At 42.2% G+C, this 27,124-nt stretch overlaps 2 protein-coding genes across 6 annotated transcripts in view; one reads left to right on the forward strand and one right to left on the reverse strand.

The window, feature by feature from the left end:
- TEX14 (testis expressed 14, intercellular bridge forming factor) overlaps positions 1-19,764 on the forward strand; it is a 33,910-nt gene extending 14,146 nt beyond the window's left edge. Inside the window, exons 10-31 of one of the 5 annotated variants that reach the window (XR_012838360.1) lie at positions 411-601; positions 811-961; positions 1,304-2,280; positions 2,992-3,095; positions 4,226-4,305; positions 4,863-5,129; positions 5,681-5,781; positions 6,103-6,216; positions 6,833-6,926; positions 7,628-7,718; positions 9,032-9,094; positions 10,163-10,290; positions 10,941-11,128; positions 12,647-12,698; positions 13,176-13,247; positions 14,061-14,138; positions 15,657-15,774; positions 15,971-16,066; positions 17,043-17,155; positions 17,678-17,768; positions 18,523-18,586; positions 18,764-19,761. Coding sequence is in view for 3 of the 5 variants with exons in the window: in XM_075771372.1 (XP_075627487.1) it covers positions 411-601; positions 811-961; positions 1,304-2,280; positions 2,992-3,098; positions 4,226-4,305; positions 4,863-5,129; positions 5,681-5,781; positions 6,103-6,216; positions 6,833-6,926; positions 7,628-7,718; positions 9,032-9,094; positions 10,163-10,290; positions 10,941-11,128; positions 12,647-12,698; positions 13,176-13,247; positions 14,061-14,138; positions 15,657-15,774; positions 15,971-16,066; positions 17,043-17,155; positions 18,523-18,586; positions 18,764-18,797 (3,179 nt within the window). In the remaining 2 variants the exon portion in view is untranslated. Of the gene's footprint in view, positions 1-410; positions 602-810; positions 962-1,303; positions 2,281-2,991; positions 3,099-4,225; positions 4,306-4,862; positions 5,130-5,680; positions 5,782-6,102; positions 6,217-6,832; positions 6,927-7,627; positions 7,719-9,031; positions 9,095-10,162; positions 10,291-10,940; positions 11,129-12,646; positions 12,699-13,175; positions 13,248-14,060; positions 14,139-15,656; positions 15,775-15,970; positions 16,067-17,042; positions 17,156-17,677; positions 18,587-18,763 lie in introns of those variants that run through there. The other 4 variants (XR_012838359.1, XM_075771372.1, XM_075771373.1 and 1 more) reach the window with 4 other exon arrangements.
- Positions 19,765-22,795: 3,031 nt separating this feature from the next.
- Positions 22,796-25,612, reverse strand: LOC104640713 (pinopsin). The gene is made up of 5 exons (XM_075771248.1): positions 25,264-25,612; positions 24,503-24,685; positions 23,851-23,996; positions 23,411-23,650; positions 22,796-22,939 (listed from the first exon to the last, which is right to left on the reverse strand). The coding sequence occupies exons 1-5, from the start codon at positions 25,610-25,612 to the stop codon at positions 22,796-22,798; spliced, it is 1,062 nt and encodes a 353-aa protein (XP_075627363.1).
- Between the last annotated feature and the right edge of the window lie 1,512 nt (positions 25,613-27,124).

Below are 27,124 nucleotides of genomic sequence, written 5' to 3' on the forward strand. Positions count from 1 at the left end.
CAGCTTTCATCTTTTTGATCACTAAGATACATAATATTATCTGTAATAACAACATAACTGACAGATAATGTATTGTTATTATGTATTGACTTTGACTATTTTGACAGTGAAATGGGATAAACAATTACCCTAAAAACTAAACCCTCTATTAGCTACTTGGTAATGAAGAATCCAGATCGTGGTTTACAGTGAAACTGTCCTCTAGAGATTGCTGTCAGCTCCCTTTAAAGCATCCACTGTTGAAATAAGACAGGGAGGAGATGCCAGACTGGCATTTGTTTCATGGCAGTAGTTGTAAATTTGGAAATGTGCAGATAATAATACTTCAGTATCTCTGATTCTTTTCTCTTTTTTCTTTATTTTCATCAACATTGATACACAGCTTGTGACATAAAGTCTGTGTCTTGCAGAGACCCCTCCCTGGAAAGGTGTTGAAGACTCGGTTATTAAACAGCTCGTAATTTCAGGACAATCATTAGAAGCAGATGTCAGACTTCCTATGCCCTATTACAGTATCATGAAGTCAGGGCTAGAACCTAAACAGAAGAACCGCTCCATGAAACTTCAGGATATTCAATATATACTGAAAAATGACTTAAAGGTGACTCCAGGATTGTAACCTTTCATGTTTTTAAAAAGGCCGAGTTTTGTGTCCATTCAGATTCAAGTTGTTCTGCTTAAATCTAGGTGGGAGGCAATCTAAACATTGAGTGTCCTTTTCTGATCGTGGAGGCGAAGTACCTTAAAAGAGAAGGTAGAGACGTTGAACTGTCAAATATAGTTGTCTTTCATTCCGTTTTTGTATTACAGGACTTAACTAAGTCTCGAACTGGTCATGCTGGTGAAATGTCAAAAGCACAAAGACCCGCTGTTTTTGCAGATGTGAACATCTGTTTGGCATCAGCTTTTAGCTACCAGAAGAGAACACAGGAATTGCAGGGAAAAGAGATAACTGAGGCTGGTGAGTTTTTTCTAGCAAGATCTCATGTGTCCTTCACTTCGCATGTTCCTCAGTCCACAAAGTTCTAATATAATTATTTAAAATGTGAGCACTTACAGAGTTTATGACATAGTTTGAAAATAGAAAGCAGTTAGCTTTGGATTCTAGCTACTATCCTAATTGTTAATGTAAACTCAAGACTCTGAGCCTGGTTAATATTTGAAGTTCTGGCGCACTGTTTTCAGCAGAGGTGTTAAATGCTGCTCATGTAAGCTCTAAAAGCCGTTAACTCCTAAACGTACGAAAGCAGTGTGTTTGGACATCTGGAGAAATGGTGTTAACACTTGAAATCAAATTTTTCAGACCTCTCCACTGCCCCAAGATACTCTAATTTTTCTGAGGAGAATTGTGCTTTAGTGGACCAAGAGGCATCAATGAGTCTACAGGCGGTTGGGCAGGACAAAAATCATGATGTAACTTCTGAACTCCAGATGACCGTCAGTGATGTGGATGACAGCCTCTGTAGCTTTGAAATCAATGAAATCTTTGCCAGTTATCCAGAACTTCATGAAGACTTCCTGGAAGAAGGAGCTAGATTAGGTCAAACTCTAAAGGATGAAAAAAGGCAGCAAAAGGAAGGAGATAAGGCTACCCTCAGAGACCTATATGCATCCCTTGGAGTCCACTGTGAGGAAAAGCCAGTTTATGAGGAAGGTGGCTTTTCAGAATCGAGTGTAGAGTATACTACAGAAGAGGAGGAGAGGATAAGTGAGGCCTCTGACCTATGCATGCTGGCACAGGTGAGAGGAGATGCTGGGAGAAGAATAAGTAGTCTGTCCCAAAACGAGCAGCACATAAGCAAATGTGTCCTTAATTTAAAGATTGTTCAAAGCATGTTACAGCAGGCAGCAGATTCCCTGTGTAGAACAGAGGAGAAACTGGACAAATTAGAGGCCACTGAAAAACAAAAGAAGCTGCTCCAGGAAATCAGAATGAATCAACTTCCTAAGCAAATTTTTCAAGAAGGACCCTGGAATAGATCTGATACTTCCCAGAATACCAATAACCCTTTTTCTGGAGTAAATACTTTTTTATGGAAAGCTATAGGTCCACCATCAAGAGACTATATTCCACCACTGACAACATGTCAGGCACAAGGAGCATTGGGTGGAGACAGTTTCCAAGCTGTTTCAAAGACAGCAAAGGAAATGGAGGCAATTCACAATGAAAAGTGGAAATGCTTTCATGAGACGAGTAAGAGTAAGAATGAAAACAACCATCGTGATCTCAGCTTCAGTGTGGTGAAAAGCCTGGATGATCAAATGAGCCTAGACCATGAGGTAAAGTGTTGAGCAGAGCAACTGTGTTTATCACTTCTTTATTCTTCAGCAGGTAAAGAGACATAATTATGGATGGTGTCCAAGAGGAGGGATGAAGCTGTCTTTTAAAATATATGTGCATACCATATGCATTATATATAGGAATGAAAATAGTCAGCTCAGCAGTGCAATAGTAGTATTTCTTCTTCCCCCCACCCTTGGCAGAATACTAGTCCAGTGACTCAGGAGGGAATAAAATCCTGTACTAAAATGGAGGTGGAACTGTCAGGGAAAAGGGCAAGTGGAGAAATATTTTTGTTTGTATACTTAGTTATGGAGGTCTAAGCTGTCATTAGTAAGGGCTTCTAGATAATTTTCATTATTAAATATAAGTAATTGACATGTATAGCATAAAGAGAAAGAGGAAAAACTTATGTATGTATCTGCTGTGGGCGTAATCTTGAGTCATTTAGGTCCACTCATTCCCCTGGGAACTACGTGTTATTATCCTCTGCCTGTGTATATATGAAACCTGCTGTAAATCCAGGGCAGAGTTTTTACTAGGCTAAGGCCTGGAGTTGTCATCCTTTCTCATGAGCAGTGCTACTAAAAGAAAACCTAGGGAATAAAGTTTGCACGGTCCTGTTCTTAGTATATCTCATAGACAGCTCGACTAGTAATTACCAGAATGCCCGATGTGTGCTGAGTCATGGCTTGTTGGACTCCTTTCAGCATTTACTCCCACGTGTATCTGTAAGACGCAAAAAAAAGTTCAACTTGCAGTGTCAGAGAGGAGGTGATTCACATTCTGCAGCAAGTGGAAGTGAAGAAGAGAGGTGGTGAGTTTTGATGGTATTCACAAAAGAGTTTATTCTACCAGCTTTATCTTGATACAGCCACTGTCAAGAGCAGACACATCCAGGATCAAGGATGGCATTAAATATTTTTCCAGTAAGCCAAAAGCCATCTGTCCAATTAGGACCCTACTGTGAGTCATTGTCAGCTGCAGAGCTGACAGGGCAGTTATATTTAAAGAGTGGTGTTCAGACAGATTCGAGGTCAGTGGTCCAAAACTGTAGCAGTGCCTAAGGAAAGCAATCTAGTAAGTTACTAGTAAGGGTGGTTCTCCTCTCTCTGCACAGCCTTGTTCAGTTCTCAGTAGAAATACTTTGGGTTTCACAGGTGTAGGACTAGGACCTACATTAGGGGCTGTGGGAGTAGAACAGCCTTGCTAAACCCAGTGACAACAGAGCGTACATTACTTTGTTTGCTCTGCTTTTTAATGTCCCTTTATATTTCTAAGTATGGGTGGAAAGTACATGTTAAAATTACCTGGCAAAACTTGTGCAAATTAATGTATCTTACTAGTTGGAAATATGGGGACAGGCACCTCCTTCAACATTTGGGTCAAATCAATCAGGAAAACTGTTGCAGTTTTTGAGTTGCTTCATGATCCAGTTGGACCAGCAAGACCCATTGGTAGAGGACATACTTGGTTAGAACATAAATATGCCAGATGCTGACTCATGGTTAGGTGGTCAAGTGAATGAACTCTAGATTGGAATTGTGTTGGTGGTACGATTTTGTTATCCAAGTCTGAAGTTCTGAGTATCTTCAGTTGTCCACCGATCATCTTACTGACCCGAACAAAACACATCTACATAGCATTCACTGTCTGTTAGTGTTTATATAGATATATCATCTGAAGGCAGTTGACAGCTTTTGAAATACAGATTTTAATGTACAGCTTGTCTGATTAATCTATAATAGACCTAAATAACTGTCTGTGCTTTCTAAGCTTCTGACGACTCAATCTGCTACTTCTGTTGGGTTCTTAGAGCATGTGTACTCTGAGCCTTTTAATTAGCATTAAAACAACTTCTAGTCTTTTATTGGCTGGGGAATGCTTAACGCATCCACTTGTGCATTAACAGAGTTTGATGCATCTCATAGCGATTTCTTATAGGTGCTATCCGAAATCAAGATCTGAAATTTACAATACAAAAATAAGTGAGGAGAGAAGGATGGTGCAGTCAGAATGGAGGAGTAAGTAAATCAGTGTTAACTTGGCATTTATGTTAGCATGTCTTACTGCAGTGCATTAAAACTTCACACGTTTAGTTACTTAAGAAGGGTCTGTGTGCCTTAATTGCCAAAGCTCTGTTAGGCTGTTCTTGGATGAAATCCATATGAGTAGGATCCTGTGTCTTGCACATTCAGGGCATGAAATAATCAGAACCGCATTAAGATGGTTTGATTATAAAGCTCAAAGAATTTCTACCCTTTTTTTGGAGGATGTAAGGGAAGGACAGCATATGATTTTAGAAGGGGTAGTATAGCAACGACCAGTGGATGGCAGTACAGGCATGAATAATAGAGAATGCAAACTAAGAAAAATTGTTCATGTAAAGACTTGTCCATATCAATTTAAGCAGGTTTTAAGCTTTCCTTAAAACAGAAGGAATTGTTTAACACTCTCCACAATAAAGGAGTTTACAGTCTATAACTTAAGCATTTTCAAGTCTGCAGACACAATGGAACACAGGGAATGCTTTGAAGGTCCAGATTCTGTTGGGTGAACTGGTAATTTTGTTCTTGTGTAGCTGAAGTAACACAGATGGCCAGAAGAGTGGCCTCAGGACAACTAGAACTCGGCTGTCCATGTCCAGCCAGTGAGAGTACATCTGAAAGTGAAGCAGAGAGTATAAAGGAAGCCTTTCAACATGTCACTGTTAGACTCCAAAAAAGTCAAGACCAACAAAGATACAGGTGGCAGACAGGTGATAACCTTGAGCCTTGGGATCTGGGTGGTGAGGATAGATCTGAATCTGAGGAGAGTGGTCTGGAGTCTGCATTTGGAAGTTCTGGAGGTAAGGCTGAAAAAGAAAAAATAACTTCCCTTTTTGTGTGTCTCTCTCTCCCTGGAGATTTCGGCTTCTGTGGTTTTGTTACAATAATTGTCAGTTTTATCTTCCAGAGTCTTGCTCCCAAAACAGGTCAATCACTCGGTCATTAGTGGACATAAATAATAGACTGTTACATGTGAATAGGTGCAGGTAATGTCTGCTGAGTTTGGAGACCCTTCATCGTCATTGATTACCATGTATCAGCATGGGAGACCCAGAGCTTTCAAATCCATGAGTATGCTTTCACACTTTCTTTCTTTCCATTGGAGATGGACAGAGATGCTTCTTCTGTAGCAGCATAGTGGGTAGTGATTTTGTAATAGTTATGGATAAAGTAACAAGGAAAGCTTCACATGTCTAGATTAACGAAATAAGCGTTTAAATGTCATTATTTGTCCATGTTCCTGACAGACAATGTAGTCTTACTGTCTGCTCTCGTTGATATTCCATCAGTGGTTCAGATGACTCGCTTCATATTATTTTTTGCCTAATTTTGTTCCATTCTGACATCCTAGGGAGAAGTTGCCAGTCACCATCACAAGATGAACAAGCAGAGTCTGGAATAGCCATTCATAAGAATTCAGTCCTCCTTCAACAACTTGAGAATCTCTCTAGAGTATGTTTAGTAATCCAAGAAATCTAGCTGGAGCTAGTTATCTGTAAAAGAGTTTAGCCTGGTCTCTCCATGTTGCACACTGAACTACCAAGACAGCTGATCTTTTCAGTTGTGATCAGACTAACAAACACCTCCCCCCCTTTTTTTTTTTTCTTTTGGTTTGGTTTATAAACCATCAAGGCAATGTAAGGAGCAGGAGATAGAGTCATCAAATTAAATATAATTTCAGTTTGATGCAGTACTGGTTAACATTTTTGGCTAAAGTGTATATTCCTTAATAGAGAGTGGAGAAGGCACCTCAAATGATGCTATCTTTCACAGGGGCATTCAAGGGAATTACATTGCTCCCTTAATTCATCTCCTGATGTGTCTGAAGAATTCTTGACTCCTGATTATTTCCTTCCTCCTACTACTCAGGGATGCTCAGAACTAGAGGTAAAAATAACAGAAAAGACAGGAAAGAAGTCTGTGTCAAGAACTCTGGACATAAGTTACACAACATGTGGTTTTATTATGCTTCCATTTGATTTGAAGAAGAGCTGTAGAAAGTGGGAGAATGTCAGGTTTTATTTTCTTTTGAAATAATAGCTACAAATAAAGCTTTATCAAAGAGTAAGAAAATTCTAACCCTGTTCCTTTAAAACACACATCCTTGCCTGAAAAAAAACCAAAACAAAGAAAACTGCAAACAACTAAAACCCCACAAACACCTAGACTCCCAAAACACCAAGGGCATGTTTTAATTTATTACTAGGAAATTAATAATCTGTGGCTGGGAAAAGTTTTAGGCAGTTGATAATCTAAGTCTTTCCTTCACAGCTCTATCTATTAAAGTACTTGGTAGTCTTAAAACAATCTTCAATCATTTCTTGAAGATTCAAAACTATTGTGTGGACTATTAAATCCAAGCCGTGTTGTTTGCTGATAAACTCTTGCAAAGTTTGTCTCTCCGTTCTGATGATTGCAAACGTCATCTTGTGAGAGTTGTCCTGCCCTTCACAGCTTGCCCGTGAGAAATTGAATTTGTTTTCTTCCCCCCGCTCCCTTTCAGACCTCAAATGCTGAGGGCAAATTAGAAGATGCTTGTGAAGGATTTTTACAGAAACAGTTACCTGAAGATGCAGGATCAGGTATTCAGGTTTCAGGTAAATGTGCTCTTTCTTTTGAAGGTACTTTTGAGTCAGGGAGACAGAGTCTTGTTGTTCTAACATTTGTGTTAGCAGCAGTCCTATCAGAAGGCTGGAGCTTGAGTCTTCAGGGTCACTTATTCTTCGTTATTTTAGTGAGAGTTCAGGACACTCAGGATTTTGGAAGATGAGGTTTTGGGCATTGCAATCACTGAAACATTGTTGAGTTCAGTGATTATGTACTTGCTGTGTTTCAGTTAAAAAAACAAAACTCGTTTGCAACCTTTTTGTTTTACACCCTAAGGCTAAGTTTAATGTTTTTATGCAACGTGCTATGGTGCTGGAAACTGAATTAGAGTTGTATTTACACATTAATATTCTTATTGCTGGGAGGATCTTGAGCTTAAAAACGTTAAGAGCTGACACAGTGTGTGTGCAGAACAATGGCAGGATCATCGCCGTTTCTTCAGTCTGTTGCCTCTCAGCTCAAATTTGTAAATGTTGCCATATTCCCCAGTGCTTCAGTGGTTGACTGTCTGGCAGCTGTGGTGTGTTTATGAAAATGCATCTTTAAAACACATTTGTCTCTTGACAACAGCAAAGGTCACAAGAACTAAAAAAAACTTAATAAAGTTGCAATTTCCTGTTCAATGAATTGTGTCACTTTCTTATGTATTTGCAAAACCCAATAACAGAGAACATTTGTTGTTTGTATTCAGGAGGAAGAATACTATTCTGCAGCACAGCAGCGCAGAACTCTGGCAATAGCACACAAGGAGTGAATCAACTTAGCCATATGCCTGTAGCCAGGTAGACTTATTTTCATCGTTACTTCAAGCATAAATTAGGTTATAAAGTGTGCTTTCTTTATTAATTCTGCTTATATATCTAATATTCAAATAAGATGCCAGTGGTGGTTTTTAATGATTATCTACATATCATAGTTCCTTGCCAAGAAAATATTAAAATGACTTTCACAAGTCTGATGGGGTTTTGTCTTTTACAGTGTTCAGTATTTTTTTGTTTGCTTAATGAGGGAGCTAAAAGAGGAAAAATAAGTCATGTACATTTTATAATTCCTGTTACACTGATAAACTACAATCTTAAACAGGGCACAGATAATTCAAATTAACGCTTCAGTCATCTGTTTTGATTTTGTTGTGCTTTGGTTTTGAAGCTCATGTGGCATGAATATCATGCCTTTTCCCCTCCCGTGGGAAGAATCGGATGCAAGTATGCTTGCTGCGTCTTGCCTGCAGATAACATTAGCCCATGCTTGGAGACTAGCAGTCTCATCTGTCAAACATGAGGTGTTTATATCCAGTATTTTTGTAAATTTTATATTCTACTAGTTTGCAGAGATGTCCAGAATCACCACCTCATGCTGCAAGGGGTACTTTCACTTGAAGAGAAACAGTCCTCACCCTGAAGGTCTTTCAGCAGTGGTTTTCAGGCTGCTTAAAAGCCCTTAGCCTCCGTGTAGCTCAGCTTTCTGTGTGTTCCTCCAGAGTTAGCAGCTGCTCACTTTTTCAGAGTGTGGGAGTGAGAACTGCTTTTACTGTCTGTCAGTGTTGCGCTCCTTCCCCTCAACTGGAGGAATTGACTTATCAGTGTCAAAGGTAGGCAGCAAGTGTGTAAATACTTGGCTGTAAGATGAAAGGTAATGGTTTTGGTTGCACCCTTCACTTGGGAATTTGCCAGCAGGACAGAGGGGACTGGTGCTACCTGACCGTCTGACTAATCCCCTTTAAATGCCTCTGACCTTGAATGTGTTGTTAGAGTTTGAGAGAATAGCTTATGATACAGACCAGTCAATGGATGATAATGTAGTGATGTATATTCAAAGATTTTTATTTAATGTTCAGTTTTATTTTGAAACTGCATATGTTATTTAGAAGTTTTGTCCTTACCAGGTACAAATCCATAATGTGCTTAAAATGGCATTTTTCTCCTAGAGCTTTCTCCATCTTCTAAGGTTTTAAGCAAAAAGTTTTTATGAACTGCAGTCTAGCTCAGACAGCAGGTAGTCCTTTAAATGTTTTGAGAGAGAGGAGAGTAAATAAATTTATTTTCATAATTTTCTGGGAGGATCAGTGAATGTGACCTTTCTTCCCTCATTGTAGTGTTGAAGCAGCACAAGAAGTGATACTGTGGGAGCCACAGGAAGAATCCAAAGCAAAAGATGTGTAAGAGCCACAGACCTTCTTATACTGAAACTTCAGCAAGTTGATCATCGTTGTGGTAAAAGTTTTGTGTTGATGCAAAACAGACCAAAGCAGAGAGAGAAAACTGTCTGAAGAATTGAAAGAATATTTTTTTTTATAAGTCGGATAATTGGTTTAAAAGAGCTATCACATATAGTTGTCCCTAGTTTGAAATATTTTCATATTTATAAGTAATCAATGTGAAGAAGCACACCAAAATTACACTAAAGTGTTACGATTCCTTATTTCTTCTGTCTGTATTACACAGAAGAAATAAAATTAGTTTAAAGATCAAATCATAGTACGTAGTTAAATACATTTTATTACAAAAACAGTCTTGAGATTGAGAATCTCAGGAAGAATGTGCAGAATAGGTTTGTGACCTATTAGTTAGTTTCTTTTTACAGATAATGGAGATTTGCATAGAAATTACTGATTTGGTAACAGTAGATGTCTCTTCATTTCACGGTCTTCTGAGGACAATATAATCCGGAGTATATCTGCAGAAAATGCTGATTTGCTTCATATAATCCCAGTCCTGCAGCCACTTCAAAATTTTTGTAACTTGAGTGGACATCACTGCCTGTGCAGATCTGTAGCAGTTCTGGTTTATCTGAGTTTATCTTTTAAAAGCTCCCAAGACCTACATTTAGTCTTAATTAATGGGTTGCTAATTTTTGTTAAACCTTGGGGTCTTCCCATGGCTTTGGAGAGAGTTTTCTACCTAGTTGTTCACATTTGAAGTTCTTGGCCTTTCTGGAGGCAGTTTACTGAGCTTGGTGTTATAGGAGAATTATTAAAATTAAGAAATCCTGTAAAGGAAGGGAAGGCAAATAATTAACTTTTTCTATCTCTGCAAGATTATTGAAGATGGTGATCTTTAGTCTTCCAAGAAGTCTGTGGCAAGTTTTCAAAGGGAATGTCTGTCTTCCTTCTGGAAAGTTAGATAAGGCTGAACAGAATTAAAGAACCTGAAAATAGCAGAGTTTAGTGATTCACAAGTGTAAGAAGTGGCTATTCTAACTGTCAGAACATCTTCCAATGCTTCAGATCAGCGTCTGATATTCAGGATTTGTCGAGTATCCCCTACGAGCAAGAGAACTACTGCAGGGATATAGATTGTAAAACACCCAGAGTGAGTCATGCACCGGTGAGCGTCAGCACTCCACTCAGCTCAGGTAACTGCAGAGAGGAAGGAAGGGAGGAGCAGTGAATCACTTAACCTTTCTATCTCAGGAGTTAGACCTTTCTGCCAAGATTTGCTAATGTAAAAATCATTGATGTGAATCATGGAAACTCCATTCACGTGGTACCAATGGAGAAATGTCAGGCTTGGAATAAGTAACCACAAGAAATGCTGTACCTGTTGTTTGAAATCTCATTGTTTTGGTCTGGGTAGCGACAACTTTTAGTTAGAGCCTGTTTGGTCAAAAGAAATCTCTAACAGAACTGAAGGAGAATTTATGGGGAAAATATGGGCTGAAAAAGCCCATATCTGAAAAGACTCTGAAAGATAATTACTTGGTAGTTAGTGGTAGCCTTCGTAAATCAGTAATTGTTTTAGACATTTAAAATTGCTTTGGAGTGATACATGTAGATTTTGGTATTTTAAAGACAGACAACGTGATAAGCACTTAGTATGCCTTGAGTGTTGATAAAGTGATCTCAATGTTTGTTGAACTTAAGTGTTGTTTAAGAACAATGAATTATCATTTGCTTTGTACTTTCATCAAAATGGTGTAATATAGTAGTTGAAATTTCTCAGTTGGCAAAGTTTTGCATAAATAATGTCTGAGATGGAACTTTCTTTTTTTTTTTTTAATTCTAGAAGAAAAAGATCCAGTAGCCTTTGAGAAATACAAACACTGCCATGAAGTGGCAAATTCTTCCTTTTGCAGTTCTCAAGAGATCTCTTCTGCAGTGTCCAGGACATTTACTACAGCCTATGAAGAGGGAAGGAGGACTGAAATTCCCTCTGTTCCCTCAGGAATTAGCTCATCTGAATTGAATGAGCCTGTAAGTCTAGAAAATTTACCTTATGCCAGCCATTCTTTAAAATATTTTTTAAAGTATTAAAATAAATGCAAGATGAGAAGGACAGAAATACTTCTAGGTCTTTGTGGGTATTTTGGAATCCTGGATCTGTTGACATAATGACAAAAGTTCTGATTGACTTCAAAGCAATCATGGTGTGCCACTGATTATACAAAGAGTTGGCTTCCCTTTTCACCTAATCTTATGTAAATGTTGACCACCATCAAAATGTCCTTGCCTGCCCTCCATACCTTTCCTGGCTGTAAAGAATTGCCATTTCCCAGCATTGGATCCAGTAATGCTGGAACACCAGAGTGGTAAGTATCAGCAAAATGACTGGGTAGAAGAGGTTTTTGTTGGGGGAGAGGGGGTTGATGAGTTGGTCTTCTGGTGAGTCAACAGCTGGATGCTTGTCTGAACCACTCGTGAGTTAATGAGTGATTTGAGAACTGTGGGCTTTTGAAGAATTCTCAAAACTTAGTGGGGAAGGTAAATGAGTGATTCCTTGAGGAAGAAAACTAAGGTGGAAGCCTCCATCTAGTAGTTTGGAAGCAAGCAAGTGTACAGAAAGCCCTTGTATGAAGGGATTAAGTTTGTCCTTTTTATGCGCAGATGTGGCATATGTTATGAACTTTGTTGTACGAAAAAAATCCTCCCTTTGGAGTTGACACTTTCCAAGGTCACTGTAGTGATTTCCAGTAATCTTTTTGTAACGAAAAGTGTTCTGGAACTGCAGCATTATCTTAATTGCCTCCTCAGACAGTTATATATAAAATAGTCACCTTTATGCCTTATTGTTACTCACTGATGTGGTTGTCACTTAAAGATTAAATTAGAGTTTGTTCAACCAGAACAGTAGTGACTGCATTCATTGTCATCAGGTCTGTGTCTTTCTGCCTGTGTAGCAGACAGTTGGAATTCATTAAGCCCATTAACAGTGCAGTGCTGCCTTGACCGGCTCTGTGAAGATACTTGATTGTGTCATTTTCTTCTCTAAAATCGTATTCTAGCATTAAGTGCATGAGGCACCTGTTTCCATTTTGAGGACAGTGAGGAGTTGGCCTAAGATTACAAATTCTTGATTTTTGGGGGCTCCTCTGGTAAATAGGTGTGCTGGGCTTTAATAACTAGAGATTCAAAACAGAGAATGGGAGCTCAAGAGATGTTGGAACTGTCCTTTCAGAGAATTCTCATCCAATTTTCCATACACAGTGTTGAAATGAGTAGAGATGATGTAGCTGACAGTATCTTATGGCTGGCTAAAAGATGAGTGCACAGCAGCCTAAGCAAAATTTGTGACACATCTAGCTTACCTGGATGCTACCTCTGTTCATATTCTGAACTGATTGAAGAGCTTGTTTAAAAATGTAATGGTCAACTAAGGCTTTAATTAAGACCTTACCTCATTTTGGATTTAGCATGGGGAGGAATGAAGACCAGCAGTTCTTCAGTTTACCTTCTTGTGTTTCATTTAAATTCATTCTATGTGATCTTACACAGGATGGGTTGCTAGTAGTTGCTTCATCCTTGAGAAGCACCAGGAAGGAATCAGGTAAGTCTCTTAACCTGCCCCCAGCCCTAATAGTATGATCAATAAATGGAGAAACAGATTTGAAAAGAAATTTTGCAGGTTTACTCCCCCCCCCCCTGCCCCGCATCTCTTTTTATAGAGATAAATAGCTTTGCACACAACTGTGTATTGCTAGTGGTCGTTTGGTTATGGATTTTGTGTTTGCACCTGCAGACTAAGAACTCTGACCTCTAATCAACCTATATTTGAAGTGGAAATATTGCTGGCCTAAAATTTTCAATACAGGATTGAGAACTGAATGTGCAAGTCTAGCTCTAAATGATTTTTCCATTACGAAATGATTTAAGGATATTTGATAAAATGTGAATGAGCCAGGCTCGTGCAGGTTGTTAAATGAAAAATGTCAGCAAGATGCTGTCATAAGGTAAGCCTGTATCACAGTTATTAAGGATTAATCACTACTAATTAACTAGACTTTTTTTTTTTTTCTTATCTCAGCACTCTCACAGGCATCTAACCACTTCATTGATGAGCTGCCTCCACCAGCCCAAGAGCTGCTGGATGAAATTGGTAAGAGGCACTTCACCCAAAATGGTATGAGGCTTGCCAGCTGTGTTCCATCAGGGTTTCTCCCAAATCATTCACTACTAAAATACACAAGAGCTTCCAAATTAGTTGCAGTCAAGTCAATAATTAGGAAGTTAGGCATCAACAGCTTAAGTCACTGGCAGTTATTTAAGTTAGTCCTTGAAGTTTCTGCATTTCACGTAATGGTTAGTTGCTGCTGGTGACAGCAGCTAGCCTATTGAGTGCAGATGTAATTTAACACTGAGATGAATTTTGTGTAGGCTGAATTTTTGAAAGGTGTCCGGGAGGAATGCATGTTCTCCATTAAAACAAATGCAAGCCGTGCAGCTGCATCCCTCAGGTATTTTTGCAGAGCTTAGTCTCAGCGATTTACCTTTCTGTTTGTAATCACATACATCTTAAGACAGAACACAGCGTAAAAACACTGCATTGGTTTTACTGGTGTGTACAGAAGAATTTGCTTTGGTTATTCAGCTAGAAACTCTTCCTAAACTAACACCAGGCATTGGGATAATTAAATGCAGATAGGTCCTACACTCTTTAGAAATGAGGCACCCAGACACATTCTAAGGTTTTTGTTTCCTCATTCACCAAAACAAGGGCATGTGGAGACTGGCAGCCAGTGAATAAATGATTGTCAGAGACAATTTGTAGGATTAATATATGAACTAATTACAGGTTATGTAAAGATTTTCATCTAGGTTTGGATGGATAAAGTAACGTGGTACTTTAGGTTGTATAGAGTCGATTTAGAAAGGCTATCCAGATCAATAAAGAAATATGCTGTTTTAACAGAATATTTAAAACAGCAAGATTCCATCGCTCAAGACTTTAAAGAGAAGGGATTGTACGACTGCGGAGTGCAAATAAATGGTTAGTTGATCATAATCCTAACGTAGAAATTACAAATAGACAATTACGTTTGCATTGCTGCAAAATTACTCTGAATGCTTGTCACTGTATGTTCAGCTGTACGATAAACTTCAATTTTTAGCTTTTTTTGGTATTTGTGGTTCAGCAGAAATTTGAGAGGATTCTCCCTTCCTTGGCAAGGTTATATGCAGTGTTTTCACAAATACTACCCCCTTCACCAGTGTTTGCTGTCTTTCTCTGTGTATGTACTCTCTAAAGTCTATGGGGATCTGGCGTGAAAGGCTTCTAGGTCTGATCAGAATCAATCTTCTACTTTTATTATGCCACTGTAACGTATGCTCTGTGCAAACAAAAGTATGGGTAGGTGGTGGGCAGCTGATGTAAAATAGAGCTAGAGTTTCCATCTGGGAGAGTGGTTCAGTCGAGAAAGTGGCCAGTGCACACTAACTGCTTGTGTTTCTTATTCACCATAATGAAATATTGCCTCTGATCTCATAGTGTAAGAAAATAGCATCCACGGGAGTAATCAATATTATTATTTCCTGTTCGGGTATAAAGATACCAAAGATAGCAGTTGTGAATCTTTGTGCTTCTGAAACTGCAAATAGGGGGAATAATTTTTAGATGTACAGCAAGTAATGTCAGAGGAGCAGAAAACCTAAATCTTTGCAGGCTCTGCATTTATTTCCAATGAGTCAGAAAGTGAAGAGCATTTTAAAAAAAAAAAAAAAAAAAAAACAAAAAAAGGACAAAAAAAAAAGGCAGAACATGAGTTAGTCTGTAAAAAAGCTAAATAGCATAGTCACTTGAGAATGATACTGGCACTTGTTTGTGTTATCCTACAGCTTTGTTAGATCTTTTCCCATTTAAAATTGTTACCCAAAGGATAGAAGCTACTGTGACTTTATTCATAGAAGTATCTTGTTTTTAAGGCGTGTAAGGAATGCAGCAGCCTGTATTGCTTGCTGTTCAATCACCGTGGTTTTGTTGTATTTGCATAAAGTACAGCTATTTCAGACTCCATTTTTGTGACAGCCTACTGCTTCCTGCTTATCATAGCTTAGCAGAAGGTGGCTGAATATATTCACATGCTGTAGGGAACAGAACTTATTGAGATAAGTCTCGGGGGGGATATCATTGGATTTTGCTAAGTAGGGTAACAAAGCTAACATCCACAGGTTTTCTTTTGATTTTTCTCCCATATCTAGGATTGTAAGGGGAAAGATTAAAGATTAATTTCCACATGCATTTTTCATTTTAGTATGAAGCAAAATGTTCAGTCCTGTGAATCTAAAAATGTGTTACACTGAAATATTTATCTAGGTCTTGCTACTGGCCACCTTTGGTAGATAATGTCCATTTGCTTAACTGGTAGAAAATCAGATGACTGAGGGAACTGTAACTGAGAAGTGGACAACTGGAAGTTTCCCAAGTGCCATAAATAAAAACACATTTTAATTTCTTTATTATCTTCCTTCATACTTTTTGATACTAAAATCTTTCTGTTTATATGGATAGTTCCTGATCCAATTAAAATGGAAGACAGAGAGTCAATAAAAGAATCTGAGAGAAATGAGAAGAGAAATCATAGTTTATGGACTAAGGAGTCATTTAATCTAGCAGAGGAAACAGAAAGGTATGAAAAAAGGATAATAAGGCATGTTTGGCTTGGAGTTACAAAGATTTAGAATAATGGTTCCAGTCTATTTTAATAAGACTCAGCGCTTACAGTAAGCCAACTTTTTTAAGAACCCTGATGATTCTGACTTCTTTCTTTTAAAATGTGTAGTATTAAACTTGCCAGCATCCATTTTAAATCTTTTATTCAACAGGGCTCACTCTACTCTTGACGATATTTTAGACAGAATGCTCCATGTGATTCCTGGAGATGAGGAGATCCAAGAACAGCCTCAGGGACACACTCTTGGGTTAGCTGATAATTGGTGCTTTGTTCATAAGTTTATTTTGTATCGTCTCTGTATAGACCTAGGCAGGACTTCTCAGAAAATGGGCTGTTGCTCCTTAGACTGTGGTGTGTCAGGGAGCTTGCCTGGAGACATCTCTCTGAACTCTCCATACTAAATTGAGAGGGAAAAGAATGTTTTGTTAATAGTTTCCTGTAGGTGGAAAGCAAATACTTCAGTAGCCTTGGAAGGCAGTGCATAGTCTTCACAGAAATTGGGGATAATTTGACAGGATGGTGGATTTTTTGAGATAGAGAAGAGTGTACATTAAGAGAACAGAATCGTGAAAACTCTTTAGAAAAGACTTTAAAGCAGAGTTTGGGAAGATGGTTAGACTGTCATGATGATATAGGAGGAAATGAAGAAAGTGGCAGAAGTCACTTTAAGGAAAAAGAATTCATAGCCCAAGTAACTTTTTTCCTCTTTGAACCAAAGATCAGAGCCTAGTAACTGTGAACTACTCCACAGTAAATGCCAGTGTCATAAGTCATTCCTAACATACATCTTACTAAGGAACACAATATATTCTTGTGTTTGGCATCAGGATTATTTTTTTTTTTTTTTTAATTGAACACAGAAGGCAAATGTCATGATAACCAGGAGGATCTTATTGACGGGGCAGACAGATTCCTGCAGTACATACACTGCCATGTTCATAAATGGCTTGATTCAAAGCCGCTTGCAGTCAAACTACATTTACTTTATGCTGTTATGTAAGGAATCATTGGAGTCTGCGTATGGACGTAAAGCTAAAGCACATTTCTCATCTTGGAGGGGAGAGGCACTTTGTTTTGGGATGGGAGGGGGCAGATTATAGGTCACAGCAAAAATAAAAATGCATCTAGTATTTACAGAGAGTTCTGGTTTTAGTGCTCTGTATTCATCCTGTCTAAAGAAAATCCAACAAGTTGGAGTGATACACAAAACTCTGTCATTCAAGGGCTGCAAGCCTGCAAGAACCAGAAGATGTTGGAACGAAGAAGGGAGTAGAGGAAGGTGGAACCGGGGCCAGAGGCGGAGCACCAGAAGAAAGCTGTGCAGGGAGTTCAGAAGGTCCTCTTCATCTGTAAAGCTACTGGATGCTGTGCTGGGCAGTATCGCATTTATTATATTGTTAGCACTGACTTTGTCGAGCTTGCACAGGCTACTTTGTTCGCTTTTCTTGTTTTCCACCCCCACGGTCCCCCTCATCTGGGTACTGTTTCTACCCTGTGCTTTTAAAAGAGAGGAAGCTGCTCTAGACTTAAACTCCAGAGACACTTGAAAATTTTGTAGTTTTTTGGGGTGGTTGAGACTGACAGCATTGTGGACTGTTTGCTGGAATAGCAGAGTGTCTTTCTCATAGAATGCAGTTTCTTCTACTGACTCAAAAACACGGAAAGACAGCTGGTAATACTGTACCTGTGTCCTGTCTAGTGCTCAACCTCTCTGGCTTAGGCACCTAAATGCTTCACACTGTGAGGGCTTTGGTTACTATCAGTATGGTTTGGTATGTACCTGTGATGTGTATGCTAATGCCATCAAATCCCTTAAACATCTGTTGCAGTCTCATCTCCCCTGGCTTTCCTTTAATAGAAACTACAAGTAAGAAGACACAAGATAAAATAAAAACGTTTCCTCTGCTCTCTAAGTCCAAATCTCCATTAGGAGCTGTCAAAGCTGACTGGTAATCTGCAGCTAAAGTAAAAGATTGCTGTTTTCAGCATTTCTCAATCCAAGATGTTTCTTGGTACAGGGAAGGGGCTGACATACTTGCATTAAGTTAATGTGCATTTAGTGCTATGCAAAAAATACGAAAGAACTGGCATTCTGTCTGGAAACAAAAAGGCAGTAACATTTTCTTTTCAGAGAGAACTTTTGATTTTTTCAGTGTGTAGCACAAGAGGACTTAAAGGAAGCCGATCTTCAGCGTGGTGGGCATGTAACATTTCTACAGCTTTCAGCTGTACAACACGTGTTTTGCTTTCCAGTTAGGTGCTCAAAGTTTGAAACGTTCCAAATCACTAGTTACTTTCAGAAATGTTGATTTTTTTTTTTTTTTTAAAAAACCTAAAATGTTGATTTTTAAACCTAGAGATCTGGAGGTGACATCACTGTGCTTGTTATTTGCACAGCATTAGCACATATGACCCTATTTTCTGTCAGACTTCTAGAAGAACTGAGCTGGTAGGGATCAGGCTTTGGGTTTTGAAAACAGAATGATTTCTGATCATAAAGAGGGTCCCATGTAACGCACCCGATAGCAACAGCGCCGAGGCTGGTTTCTGGTTACAAGTGCAACTTAATGGATCTAGCAAAGAGATCCGTAGCGCTTGATTCAGCATGCTGCTATGCGCTGCAAAACCAGAGCTTTCTCTTTGAAGTGGTATGTGGCTGTGTATGTTCTTCTAGGTTCTGAGCTGAATTTACATGTTTTTTAGACACACGTCCTGAAGATCAGAAATTCCACTTAGGGGAACAGCTGCCTTCATCTTCACCATTCAGGTGAGCCTCTCTGTGAATTAAATTGGGCTTCTGGCAGAAATCCGGCTGCATGAAATACATTCTTGTTTACCCTCCCCAGGAGGCGAAAGTGGCAATGTGAGTGGCTGTTCCCTTCAACTTGTAGTTTGATACAAGAAGAAAACCAAGTCTGTAATTCTTTTTTTTTTTTCCCTGCAGGATAATTGTTTTGGATCAGAGCTCTCCTACGTGATTAAAATGGATAGTGAATAAGTTCTAATACATCACCTGTTTACTACTATTTGTGCAGTACACAGCCTGTGAATCGCAACCCTTTTCGGCCATGTAACCAGTTGTAAAGCTCAGACTTTAACTGCAGCAGGAAGTACAGAAGAAAATCTAATGGTTTGCTTTATAACACGGTTTGAACTGGTTTTACGCCATCATCACATGCAAAGGCAGTATCAGTAATATCGCAGAATTGAACTGTTTTCTGAATAGAACATCCTTACAAAAGTGGCTGCGTGGTGGGGTTCTGCGCATGCACGCTTTCATAAGCAAAAGACTTTTTTGCTCGGTTGCATTATGCAGTTTTTAGTGTTAGAGACAAAATGATTGTAATTCTGTGGATTGCTGTTCCTGCTCAGGCACTTGTTAAATTTTTCCATGCTGGAGCGTGGAGCACTGTTACAGCCCATGTAGTGTATGTTTTTCCTTGCTCATTAAATTTAACAAGGTAATTTCTTGTTTTCTCTTTTCTTAGTGCTTTTGTGATCTAGCATTGAACTGATTTGACTGATTAAGGGGATTAATTGCTGTGCAAAAAGCTAATTAGAAAAAGGCAGTGTTCTCCAGAGATTGCAAGTGCAGCAATACATTCCCTGACAGCATTAGACAAGAATATGATAAAATCTGGTTAGTATTAATGAAGATACCTGTTTAATTAAACAACGCTTTTGGTAGGCCTCATTAAAAAAAAATAAAATTGAACTTTGGATCAGGATTTTGATGGTTACAGCAACTTCATATTTAACTTTTCTTGTGATAAACGCTGTTCAGGTGCATGAAGACTGTCCTTGTCCCTCTTTAACAGACCCTGGGATTTTAGCTGCCGTCGTTCAGCCGGGAGTACCACGTGTTGCTTTTTTGTTCCTGTTCACGTAGGGAAATTCTACCTATCTGTAACTGTATTGTTAAACCAAATTAACTAACTAATAAAAGTTTCCTAGGTTATTGTGCTGCCATGTGGTTCTCTTTCTGGGTTTTTTTTTGGGGGGGGGGGGGGGGGGGGGAGTTGTTTTTTTTTTTTTTAACTTGTTATTAACTATGTTTCCATCATCAGACTTGGTGTACAACTAGATACTCATAGAGCTGCTCCAGGGAAAACGCTGCGAGCTGGCAGACTTGAGGGAGCTTTCATCAGAAGAGATCAAGAAAAACAATAAAAATCTTTCATCCATTTAGTCGTGTCCTGGGGGGATAGAACAGAAGCCCCGACAGCAGGGGGGCTGCAGTTTGAGTGCCGCACCTCAGGTTAACAGCAGTGCCCGCGCGTGGAAACGGGGCTCGCTCTCGGGCATTACAGTTCTGTAATTCAGGCAGTTTAATACGTTCTAACCCAGGCGTGTATGAACTGCGGGTACCCGGTTCTCTGTGTGTGCGAGTTCTGTATCCTTGCTGCAGGCAGCAGAACTTTATACCTTTGATATAAACTGCTGGAACAAGATCCTACTTTACATCAGCCTGGAGCTGTGCAAAGCATGGTGTTACATTACCGTCTGCTCCTTGGAGCAGGCTGCGATGGCAAACGCGTGCAGAGGTGACATCGCAAATTTATGGTGTGATTCTGACAGGTAGCCGAGGGTCCTTCCCTCTGACTTTGTTATGTTTCGTGGACTTGCTCAATTAAATGAAAAGCAATTAAAACTTGTAGGGCTGCAGCAGTGTGGTGGAGCCGAGAAAGCACACATGCATTTTTACATGCTCGTAATTATATATCACTTTGGTTTGCAACATGTGAAATCTCCTTAGCTTCTTGGATTTCTTTTTCTATTTTATCTGTCAAACCAAATGGTGAGCAGACTGTGAACCATTTTCCTATCTTTTTTTAAATCTTAATGTGGAGAATTTTTATTTCTGTTGGTAGAGAGCCTTTCAAGTAGTCCCGTAGCCCATCTCCTCTCCTTGTCAAGGCCAGACTGCAGCAGCAAGAGATTCCAGTTTTTCAGCTGCTCGTACTTTTCATATAAGTTTAGCATGAATGTAAATCATCTTAATAACATAAAGCGTGAACACAAAAGCTGTAATTAGCAAGAAGAATTAAATGAGGACCAGTGAAAGACAGCAGAGAAGATCAGAGTGGGCTCATCTAATGCTGCTTTTCAGCTTCCCTGAGAATGAAAGGCCAATTAATTAAATTAAAACAGTGATACTGAGCTGTTCTAATTCCTTTCTGAGCCGCCAGCATGCGAGTGCGGGTTTGTATGTAGGAAAGCAAGTGGAGAGAGGGAGGTCGAGACGCGGGATGGGGGTGAGGAGGGGGGTTCCGTCCCCCTGCGACGCAGCACGGCCTGTGGCTGTTTCTCTGGAGGCGCTTGCAGGAGCCCGCGGGATGTTGGTGAGTGAAGACAAGAAGAAAAGCAAATGTTCATTCTCCAAGCAGCCGTGTTTCAGCTCCCTTGTACCTCTCATCGTACTGGTCTTGGTTTGGGGTTTTTTGTTCTTGTTTTGGAGCAGAGAATCTCAGAGGAAAACCCTTGGTCCCCCAAATCTCATCATCCCTGCAGCCCCACTTGCCTTCCGCTGGTTGTTGCCGGGTGGTGGGCTGCACGCCCGTGAGGTGATGCAGAGCTTTTAGCGTTGCTTCCCGCTGACCCCTCCGTGCGTTTGCTGCAACGGCAAAAGCTGCGGGAGGGGGTGAGAGGAGGAGAGGAGTGAGCCGTGTTTTGGGACCAACCCCAGGGACAATGGGCGAGAGAAGCAAAACTGCAGAAGGGAGAGAGAACCTTTACATCTTGTGACTGTGGATCAGTCTCATTTTGACAGCCATTTAAGTGTTCAGAATCAGATTTTGAAAGAGTGTTAACTATCAAGGCAGACAAGCTGCTGATAGCATTTTTAAGATAGAGGGATTTGATAAAGCAGTCTCGGGGCATTGCTGTCTGCGGTATTGTCTCAGTCTTGCGCTTAGAACCCTAGCCGTAGGCTGCTACATCACGCGAGCTGCGTCGCAGTCCAGAAGTGTCATTGCAGCTGATGTAGATAAACATTGTGTTTCGAGAATGAAGGTGAGGTGTGTACGTGTGGAACTCTGCGGAGGGGTTGGGGTTTTTTGTCTTTTTCTCACGGACTTTGGCGTCTCCTGCTTTCTGTTAAGGTCCCGGCTGTTGGGGCAGCAGCAGCTCTGCTGTGCCTTGTCCTCAGGGTCTGTCACAACCAGGGGTTCCACCCTTGCTGGGAAATCAGTGGATTATAAGAACTTATTGCCTTTAATATAAATAAAATATATAACTCTGTGTCTTTGAACTATGTTTTTTTCTTGCTATCCATTACGATGGCACGTGTGGCACTTGCCACAGGAGCAGTGCCAGCCGTAGTAGCGGGAGGTGACATGTTTTCTGTCGAACCCTCTATCAGCTAGTAAAACAGATGCGTTGAACTTACCACCATTTATTAATGTTTCTTAATGTTTATTAATAACACACTCTGTACTTAAAACATACCCGCTGCCTTTTGGCCAGTTTCACAGCGTGACCTCGAACCCCACGGTGAGATGGGGCGATGCAAATGGGCCTCGGTCTCTCTGGCGATGGCGGAGGTGCGGCTCTGTCCTACGGGCCGCTGTGGAGCTGGTGCCACAGCCAAGCGCGTTCAGCCGCACCCTGGGGCCGAACAGCAACGTGGGATGGTTTGTGTCGAGGAAACATTATGCTTTTGTTGTTGTTGTTGTTGTTTAAAGACTCCCGACTCCCTGAGGTTCACCTGAGGTGAGGGGCTGGAAGGGAGGGGTGTTTCCTCAGAGACCAAAAATAAAGGTTTGCTGGTTATCCTGTGATGGGGGGGCTCCTCTCCCGTGAGAAGTGGTCTGTCTTTCCGGGGAGCAGCGTGAGGCGTGCTGGGGACCTCTCTAACCTCTGAGAGCCGCCCATCTCCTGGTTGGGGGGAACGGCCGCAGCACCAGGCCCTCCTCTGCGCCCGTGTTGAACGAGGCTGGGTGGGACAGGCAGAGCCCGGAGCTGACGTTGGTGCAGGTTAGACGAGGTGAGATGGCGTCACCTTATTCCGCAGCCCGTCTGCAGCGACGCCTGCGCGGGGGCCGGGTGCAGCCGGGGCGGTTTTCCCCATCCCCCAGGAGTGCTCGCTGCAGCACACCATTTTCAGCAGGCAGCTCTGAAACTGGGCAGGGAAAATGCAGGTTACGTGTCGTGGAAGAAAGCTGGCGTCCGCATCGAGACCTGGAGGCAGAGGCTGCGGTGTGGCCGTTCCTCAGCCCCCTGGATTTGGGGCGAGAGCTGTATTAGTTCCCAGCCCAACTCTTTGCGGACCCTGGCAGTTTATTGACGATGAAAGTTTCATTCTGTTTGCTTTGTGTGCTTGATGAGCAATTTGTGATCGAAAATTAAGTTGCCTGACCCCATAAAATCACAGAAGCAGAAAATGAGCTCTTGTTTGGGCTCGGAGGCTGCGCCCTACCTTTCTGTTTTATTCCCCAAAACCTTGCTGATATACAGTGACTCCTGTATCAAGCCTGCATCTACGCTTCCAGATAGGCTCGATGGGTCCTCCACATTTTATGAGGCCATGAAGCTGTTCTCCAGAAGGCCCAGTGAAGCTGTGGTTTCGTTAGCTAATGGCTTTCTCTCTCACCTGCTTGTTCATGAAGACGTAGATGATCGGATTGTAAATTGTGGCGGTCTTGGAGAAGTAGGAGGGCAGGGATGCGAGAGCGGGTTGGATGGCGATGTCTTTGTTGGTGGCCACCACCAGGGCAAACGTGGTGTAGGGCAGCCAGCAGATGAGGAAAGCCATCACCATCACAATCACCATGCGCGTCACCTCCCGCTCCGCCTGCTGCGTCGTGTCCGATTCCTGCTGCTGCGCCGCAGCCTGGGGCAGTTTTGAAGAGAGAGAGAGGGAGAGACGCCTGTTAATAACCTCTGGTGCCCTGACATCGGCACCAGGAGATGCCAGCTCCATTGACCGTCACAAAAAACCTGCCGTGAGGCCCTTCACCCCGATGGAGGTGTGCCTCACCAGCGGTTTTGTGAGCAGAAACCCGTTAACCCACCTGCACTCGCCGTACTTACCGCTCGCAGGGTCATCAGCAGGTTGGTGTAGGAGAAGAGGATCAGGCTGAGGGGCATCACGAAGCAGGTGACGAACAAGGCCAAGATGTAGCTGTTGTTGTTGCTGCCACCTGTGTACCAGTTGGGCCCACAAGAGGTTCTCAGACCTGGAAATAAGTTTTGAAACAAGCCTAAACTGATGCTGGGCTTTGCCCGAGGCTCAGCGACAGGCTCCAAACCAGCAGCCGCTGGAACTGTCCCCTCAGCCGCACTGCCCAAGCACCTCTCGCTTTTCCATCCCCGATGACCTGGAGATCTGCCACTGCAGTTTTTTGGCTGGCCAACTACTCTGTGGAGGAGGGTGATTTGTTGTGGCGTGTGGCATTACACCAAGCCTCCATACAGGCAGCTTTGGGCTGGGTGTGCTCCGGGTGCTGCTCGGTGTGCTCTGGCAGCTGGAGCAGCTCGTGGCTCCGATGCCCATCAGATGTGTAAGACCAGCTGCAGCGTGCCGCGCAGCGGGTGACTTCTGAAGAGCAACTTCCAAGAGAGGATTATTGACTGAGCGAGCAGGAGGTGTTAACAGTTCAAACACCAGCACAGCTCCAACTAGCCCGTGCTTGAAAACGATACGCAAGATGACAACGCTGTGGATGAAGCACATCTCCCCTACCTTCGGGCACGTAGCTGCTCCAGCCCATGAGCGGTGGGGTCGTCCAGAGCAGTGACCAGCTCCATGTGAAGGCGCAGCCGCTGACGGCGTGCCGGTGCTGGAACCGAAAGTCTGCCAGGGGTCTGCAGACAACAACGTAGCGCTCGAAGGCGAGGATGGCCAGGGACCACAGCCCCACAGTACCTGGGGAGAGAAGGAGGGTTTGCGGCTTAGGAACAGGCTGTCCTACCACCGCGCTGCCCACGGTGGGACGTGGCAGATTAAGAGCTGTTGAAGTAATTATTGTTGTAACAAGAAGTCAGAAGTTCGTCTTATGGCAGAGGTAGCTGTGAGGATATTTGGCTCTTAAAAATGAAGTTGGCAATTGAGTGTCTGTGACGTGTTGTGGTTATGACCACAGTTTCTCCACAGGCGTGTCCTTGACAAAAGGTTTTGTGCGGTTTCTGGTGCACACACAACCATCCGCGTGCTGACACAGCAGCCACAAAGCACATCCCGAGCGAGGACTCCTCATGCGCCCAAGTGACATTTCCCACCCTGTGAAGACGAAACCGAAGCATGCGGTGACCTGGCACAGCCAACCATCTACTTGACCCTTCCATGTGCTAAAGAACAGCCAAAGGACACAAGTTGTGCATCAGGCATGCAAGCATTGACTTTAGGAGATGCAGCAAACTGATGAAACATTCCCCAAAGCTTCTTTGCTAAAGGCAATAGCACCAACCAAAGACCAAGCCAGGTCTTGAGGCTCGTGAACTTACCTGTCAGGGAGACCATGAAGCCCTCCAGCTCACACATCTGTTTGCCGAACACGAAGAAGCCGTTGATGTTGTTAGAGAAGCTGACGGAGCTGCCGCAGAGTGTCACCAGCAGGTCGGCCACGGCCAGGTTCACCAGGATATAGTTCAGGGGGGACCGGAGCTTCTTGTACCTGATGGAAACCATGATGACCAAGCCATTCACAACTGAGGCAGAGACGACAACGATGCCCATCAGCACGGCCACTGACAGGTACGTGCCCCGTGGGGCCTGGTGGGGCCACTGGGGACCATCGAAAGGCCCCGGGGTCCCATTATTTGGGGGCTCCTGCGAGCTGTTGGAGGAGTACATCGGTCTTCTTCAGGAGCAGCAGCGTGGGTCCAGCTGATGCAGGTGACCCTCCCCAAAAGCAAAGCCTTTATAAAGCAGGAGGGCCTGACACGCTTTGCATTAAAATACCTTAAGCTTTTTTTTTTTTTTTTTAATCTGAAGGGTTTGTCCTCCCACCCCCTCTTTTTATAATCAGCTTTTTATTCCGGAGGGAATAAAGAGTGACTTAAAAAAAAATAATCTGATGACTGAATGGTGCATTATTTAATTGAGTAAATAGATTTTTTTTTTTTCCTTGTGCTTCCCAGGTGTCCCCATAAGCGTGACCCCTGTGGTTTAACCCGGCAGGCAGCTAAAACAGCACACACCCCCCCCTCAGTGGGATGGGGGAGAGAATCAAAAAAAAAAGGAAGAAAAAACATGTGGGTTGAGATAAAGACAGTTTGATATGACAGAAAAGGAAGAAGATGATGATGATAGAATATACAAACCAAGTGATGCACGGCGCAGTTGCTCACCACCTGCAGCCCACCAATGTCCAACTAGTTCCTGAGCTGTGGTCTAAACCCCCGGCCAGCTTCCCCCAAGTTATATACCAAGCATGACGTCATAGGGTATGGAACATCCCTTTGGCTGGTCGGGTCAGCTGTCCTGGCCACGTCCCCTCCCAGCTCCTTGTGCACCCCCGGCCCCTCGCTGGTGGGGCGGGATGAGAAGCCGAAAAGCCCTTGACTTGTACACATCGCCCAGCAACAGCCAACCCATCAGCGTGTCATCAACTGTGGTCTCGTCCTAAACCCGAAACACAGCACTAGACCCAGAAGAAAATTAACTGTATCCCAGCCGAAACCAGGACACTCGCCCAGCCTCGGCGCCCAGCACCAGCCGTTACCCGCCGTGCCGTGCCGTGCCGTGCCGTGCCGTGCCGTGCCGTGCCGTGCCGTGCCGTGCCGTGGGTTTCCCGGGCTGCGGATGCTCCCGTCCCACTGACGGGTGCTGGGAGCAGGGGGAGCCCTGAGCCACGCGGCCCCGGGGCGGGGAGTGGGGTGCTGGGTGGGGGCGAGTGCGTGGAAAGGAGCAAAGGAAAATCCCCGCCGGCCACGCTGAGCCTCCGGGGAAGCCGCTGCCAGCACCCACAGGCTGGCCCTGTCTGGTTCTGCTGCGCTGCTTATACGTGTACTTGATATACACATATTAAATAGATCAATGGTATTCATATATTTTAATGATAAATAGAACACAAACTATATAATACAGATATTTATACTATATAGAAGAATTAATGTGTATATACACACATATACATTCATACATGGATGTATGTGGAGACAACATGCAAGAAAGTGTGACAGAACATGCTACCTATAACTATATATAATACAATATATACTACATATATAATGTGTAGTATATACTTATGTAATATTTCCAATAAAAATATTGTATACACATATATGCATATTAATTTATACCAAAAGAATACATATAAAAACATATACTATAAACTATGAAATTTATAATATATTATATATT

This window comes from Balearica regulorum, chromosome 19, assembly GCF_011004875.1.
Source record: "Balearica regulorum gibbericeps isolate bBalReg1 chromosome 19, bBalReg1.pri, whole genome shotgun sequence".
Classification (NCBI taxonomy): Eukaryota; Metazoa; Chordata; class Aves; order Gruiformes; family Gruidae; genus Balearica; species Balearica regulorum.

Excerpts from the sequence above, each read along its gene's own strand:
- LOC104640713 (XM_075771248.1), bottom strand. The coding sequence starts at position 25,612 with ATGTACTCCTCCAACAGCTCGCAGGAGCCCCCAAATAATGGGACCCCG. Across the intron at positions 23,651-23,850 it reads TGCTGATGACCCTGCGAGCG|GCTGCGGCGCAGCAGCAGGA; the intron begins GTAAGTACGGCG and ends AAACTGCCCCAG. Across the intron at positions 22,940-23,410 it reads ACGTCTTCATGAACAAGCAG|TTTCAGAGCTGCCTGCTGAA; the intron begins GTGAGAGAGAAA and ends TTCCCTGCCCAG.